At 34.0% G+C, this 5800-nt stretch overlaps 1 protein-coding gene across 1 annotated transcript in view; it reads left to right on the top strand.

Annotated features, from left to right (window-relative positions):
* Window positions 1–5467, top strand: part of LOC117118423 (leucine-rich repeat-containing protein 15-like) — a 15571-nt gene extending 10104 nt beyond the window's left edge. Inside the window, exon 2 of the mRNA XM_033263013.1 lies at window positions 3112–5467. Coding sequence (XP_033118904.1) covers window positions 3120–5018 — 1899 coding nt within the window. The 5' untranslated portion in view covers window positions 3112–3119 and the 3' untranslated portion in view covers window positions 5019–5467. The remainder of the gene's footprint in view (window positions 1–3111) is intronic.
* The last annotated feature ends 333 nt before the right edge of the window (window positions 5468–5800 follow it).

The raw sequence follows: 5800 nt of genomic DNA, 5'->3' as shown, positions 1-5800 counted from the left end.
ATGGCTAAGTATATACTAGTATTATTGCAAATATGTATTATTATTAATATTATTATTACTATCAGCATTATCATATTACAGTACAAATTTTAGTAATACCAAAGCTAGTAACTTATAACAACTATAAGTTACCAATTAACTTTGGTTCCTACAAAACTGAATAAAATGCAGTTATACTCCTTGCAAAAACCAATATTTATTATACAAGGTTAAGCAGTAGAAAGAAAGTTTGAAGTTACAGGAGTTTAAACATACAGCTGTTTAATGAAAAGTTTTTGAGAAATCAGCCTTCAAAAGTTTAGGATTTCAGACATTTCTCAGGCACAAATAACTTCATTTTAAAATGGAGAAACTTGTATCACCATATTGGTGTTTTTCACAAGGCTGTTTTTTGCAAGAAGATAAACATGAAATGAAGAAACTTAAATTAAAAACACAAACATACATATTGAAATACATACTGATATGTCAATCAAAAGTAAGATCAAAGAAAAGTAAAATACTAAAAAATTAACATTATAAAGACTAAAGACTTTATTTATTTATTAAGGTATAATACACAAAACAAAACAACAGCCAAAGGCTGAAAACGTTTGTTTACAATCAACAAATAAAGACAACATAGGAAAACAGGTCAGGTGGAAAAATACATATCGAAATATTAAAACATTGAAATAATTACATTAGAAAAGTTAAAAATTAATATCATATTATGAAATATATATATATAAAAATATACACCATATTATTATAATTAAATTTCAAAAATATCAATTGATTCAAAATTAAAAATAGATATTGAAATATCAAAACATTCAAATAATTACAATAGAAAAGTTAAAAATTAATTTCATATTACAAAATATATATATAAATATATACACCAAATTACTATAATTAAATTTAAAAAAACGTCAATTAATTCAAAATTTTAAATACATTATTATGATACAGGATTAAAATCAACCCAAACAGCATCCGCTGGACAAAGAAATTAAACTTAATTATTTGCATTGATAAAATTAACAATAGTAGGTATGGCAGACCTTCTATATCTTTCAGTTTTGCATCTGGGGACATCAACAGTATTAGTTGTATTAGACCTAAGGGTTCTCTTCTGCTCGCGGCAAGGAGGCAACATGTCACGAAAACAGTCAGACTTAAGCGAAACCCTGCCAAAAGACAAAACAAGGGTTTCTCTCCTTGCTGCAAGTGATGGTAAACCTGTAATCTCTAGGGCATTGTCATAAGTAATGTAGGCAGCACCTAACATTATGCGACATGCTCTTTTTCTGGATGGTCTCAATGCTATTGGCCATTTTATTACTTGGCAAGCGTATTCCAAGATGGGCCTAATGTAGAAGCATAAACAGTGAGTAGGTCATCAAGAACAATGTTTGCTTTCTTTAGTATACACAGAACAAACAGTCTTCTTGATGCCTGTGAGACAATATCTTGAGTGTTAAGGTCCCACTTCAAATTACATTGGATTATGACAGCAAGCAATTTCATATGCTCTACTACATCAATGTTTGTGCTATTTAAATTGAAAATGAGGGACTCTACATTAACACTCACATCTTTCAAAAAATTTAGTCATTATATGACACTTAGAAGGCTTCGGAGTCATGTTGTTCTCATTGCACCAATCATTAAGCATCTCCTGCATTGAAGGTCTTGCTCCTTCATTAACAACCTCTCCCAGGGTGAGGTCGTCTAGGTATTTCCAACTTTTAACAACTATTAACAAGTTGTAACAAGTTTGATATTCTGAGATTTTTGGTTCGTTTCACACATGCACTTTCAATCCATGAGAAATCTCGGGAAAACTTGGAAGAATATTATGACTAGGCCTAGAGTAGTACTAGTAGGCCTAGGCTAGTTGTAGGTTGTCCGAATTACATATCAACTACTAAACTAGGCCTGGTACCGAATTAACAAGATTATAATTATTCCATGGTCCTTAGCCTTCGGAGAGTAAAACGAATTCAACTCCTAGCTCACTTGCTATAGTTGAGCTGGCGAAAAAGATAGGCCTAGGCTAGCTAGGCGCAGTCGGGCCGCCGGCCGGTAGCTCACCATTGTTGTTAAAGGCAATCAGTGCAACAAGCATCATAATGATTTGCTGTCGGCGTATTTTACGAAGCCTCATGATTGTTTCTACATCAGACGTGAAATTTAGCAAGATTTCTTTTGATTTTAGGTCTAGGCCTATTAACAAATGGTAGTAATGTTGATACATTTTCCATCGCTGCCGCCATTCGTTCGAACTAAAAAAAAAAAAAAAACACAGCTTGCAAAAAGGTAAAAATATGGACATGACGCATGCGCAACAACAACTCGGAAGACATCGGGAAAAAAACAGCGATGGTCTGTTTTTGTTCCGAGATAACTCAGGGGACCCCTGTGAAATCTCGGAAAGTTTACAAGGATTTTGCTTTCACACTCATCCAAACCTGGTTACAACTTGTTACAAGTTGTTAATATTTGCAAATATCAGTGTGAAATGGGTATTAGTGCCTGTGAACTGGAATTCTTTTTTGGACTTTTGAATTATTATTTTTGCTGCTCTATTTGGTAGTACTTTGAGTTTATTTCTAAGTGTTTAGTTACAACTACCCCATACAACATTGCAATAGTCAAAATGGTGGGAAATGGTTTTGCTTGTCTTTGCCACATATGATGATACTATAGAAAGGGAACCTACAGTATGAATAATACAGTATTATTATTATTATTATTATTATATTATTATTATTATTATTATATTATTATTATTATTATTATCAACATTAATAATAATAATAATAATAATTATCATGTTTTAATAGTTTTAAGGGTCTAAGAAAAGTCAGGGAAAAAAAAATTGGTAACACTTCTTTTTCTCCCCAGCTTTTAATTATTCAAAAATGTGTTTACTACCAACGTTCCCGATTTTTTCATCAAACACCCTTCTGCTGTAAAGGTAGTTTTAAAACATATCAAATTTTCCCCTCTGGAGATTAGTTTTATTCCAGCATTATATATTTTGAATTGGATTTGAATGTGATTTCAGAAGCACATTATGATTAATACAGTAATCATACGTAAATTCATGATTCTATGTTGCAGATTTAAAGATGCAAGGACACAAAAAAATGGCGTTGATAATTTATCATCTGTTGACGACTCTACTGGTACCAGTTGCTGGCACTGTGTGTCCCAATCAACATAGCTTCTCTTGTACTGAACAAGATACAGAACTCCCGGACAACACCATTGGTAGAGCTTGTGTTTGTGTGTTCGCTGACTGCATACCTAAAGCCAACCCATGCCCTACCATAGACAACATTGTTTTTAAAGATCCAACGTTTACATTCATAACGAGAAATTTGTTTTTAAATTACAGTAGAATAAATTCTATCGATATTCAAAGTAGCAGTGTTGATTACATTGCAGATATGGCCTTCGAGGGTCAACAAAATTTGAAAATGCTTCGAATTGAAGGCAACAAGATTCAATTTGAAGCAGGGGCCTTTCGCAGCATGGAAAATCTAGAAATCTTGCAATTCCAGCCTAAAAATTTTGCATTAACTAGAGAATTATTTACTGGACTTGGATCAACCTTGGAGAATCTGGATCTGGGAACAGGAATGGTTAGGAAATTGAATAATAATACATTTGACCAATTCATCAATTTAAAAACATTGTCCCTCGCCAATAACCATCTAGGAACAATCCAGCAACGATGGTTTTTCAGATTAGCTCAACTGGAAGAACTCAACCTTGGGGGCAATAACATCCAGTCCATCCCAAGCTCTGTCTTCAACTATCAGACAAACCTGAAAAAGCTGTACATACCAGAAAATGAAATTACAGCCTTGGAAGAAGGATGCTTTGATGGACTGGGTTTTCTAGAGGAACTTGTCCTATCTGGAAATCAAATACAATACATGGATAACTTGTTAACAGGTCTCGCAAACCTTACAAAATTGGTTATGAATGATAATTTACTTCAAACCACCAAAAAGGAGAATTTTGCAGGACTTGCCTCCCTTCAATCTTTATCACTTTCTGGCAACTCCATTGCCAGCATCTCAGCTGGATCATTTGATTCCCTACCAAAACTAGAATCTTTGGACTTAAGTCAAAACCTTCTGCCAAATCTACGAGAATACTATTTTGAAGACCTACAAACAGTTTCTACGATTAACCTTGGATATAACAAGATCAACGAGATTGGCAGAAACACTTTCACCAGCCTTACTAACTTGACATATCTATTTCTGGAAAACAACCAATTGAATACCTTCTCTTTCATGGACTTCAGTGACAAGCACAACTTGCAGAGATTAAGCTTACAGAACAACACAATTACTTCTGTAAGCTTCAGTACCATTGTGCAACCACCGCAACTGTTGAATCTAAAAATACTCTGGCTTGAGAATAACAGGTTACCAACATTTCCAAGTTTGATTTTTGACTACGCACCACAGCTTGCCATCGGCCGGAATTCACTTCAACTGACGCAAAATCCCCTGTCATGTGATTGCAATATCAAGGACCTGAGCGAATCCACAAGGAACATTGTCTTGGATGCTCAAATAAGTTCCAATTGTGCGCAACCCATCTGCAGTGCACCTACAGCAATTTTTGTCCAAGAAAATGTCATCGTACCAGTGGGTGAGGAAGTTAGCTTGATCTGCAATGTGACTGGTCAACCTAATCCACTGGTTTCATGGATGATGAATGATGTTGTGATAGAAGGAACATACAATACTTTCACTGGCATATCACAAATAAACTTTGACAAAGTATCCAAAAGTAACTATGGAAACTATACATGCACAGTTAGAAATATTTATGGATCCTCCAATATTACAATGAATCTAATTGAAAAGAAGGTTAAATACCAAGATGCTGGGGGTGAAAATGACCAAGATGTTGTTAAAGGCAAAAATGAAGCCAACTGTCATATGCCTTCATATATGATTTTTGGTAATCTAGTTCTTTTAACTGCAATAGTAAGAAATTATTGAGAGAAGCCATTGAGTAGCAAAGGCTTTTTATATAGTTGGTGTGCCAAACATGAATATAATTCAAAGATCTTTAACATCCTTAAGTATCATGTCAGTGACATCATGCCATGTGACACCCCTTCATTAATGAAAAAACTATACCGAAGCGGTTTATAAGGTAGAGTGGTTCTCAGCTACAGTTCACATTTCAATTGATGTAAAGTTCTATTACTGTACCTGTATATAATTATAACATTATTGTACCTTTTTATTCTGCACTTTAAAATTAAATATACAAAGGATATTATGGCAAAATTTGAAGGTTTTGATATGATAAACTGTGCTGGCTCTGTTGGTGATCATCATAACGATTGCATTGTGGGTAGTCAGTTGCTCAGAAACGAAACTGTGTCACATGCTAATGTGATGCAATGATATGGTACTCTCAATAAGACAAACAATTTTCAGAATTTTATGGTCACAAATGATTTAAGATTTGTAAGAGTTGAATCATTTGTTTAATAAGTATATGAAAGCCTACCAATATACTGTACCTCTACTGTACAATTTGTAGGTCTAAGTTCGTATGTTCTGTATGTACAATTGTACAGTGCAACTACCAGAATACACTTATTTTTAATTAATATACACTTATTTACTATTCTGAACCAAAAATGTTACGTATGCTAAAATTTTGCACATACAATATACTGTAGTGGCTTTAGAAATTTACCAGCAGAGGTCAGACATGACTGCCCAAAAAAACTGGGGGGGGGGGGCGGTTGGGGAGAATGTATATAATC

Source organism: Anneissia japonica, unplaced genomic scaffold (assembly GCF_011630105.1).
Source record: "Anneissia japonica isolate Jap-2015-1 unplaced genomic scaffold, ASM1163010v1 scaffold695_len1296351_cov181, whole genome shotgun sequence".
Taxonomy (NCBI): Eukaryota; Metazoa; Echinodermata; class Crinoidea; order Comatulida; family Comatulidae; genus Anneissia; species Anneissia japonica.
The sequence above is the reverse complement of the archived record's forward strand: the minus strand, read 5'-3'. Positions and strand labels throughout refer to the sequence as shown.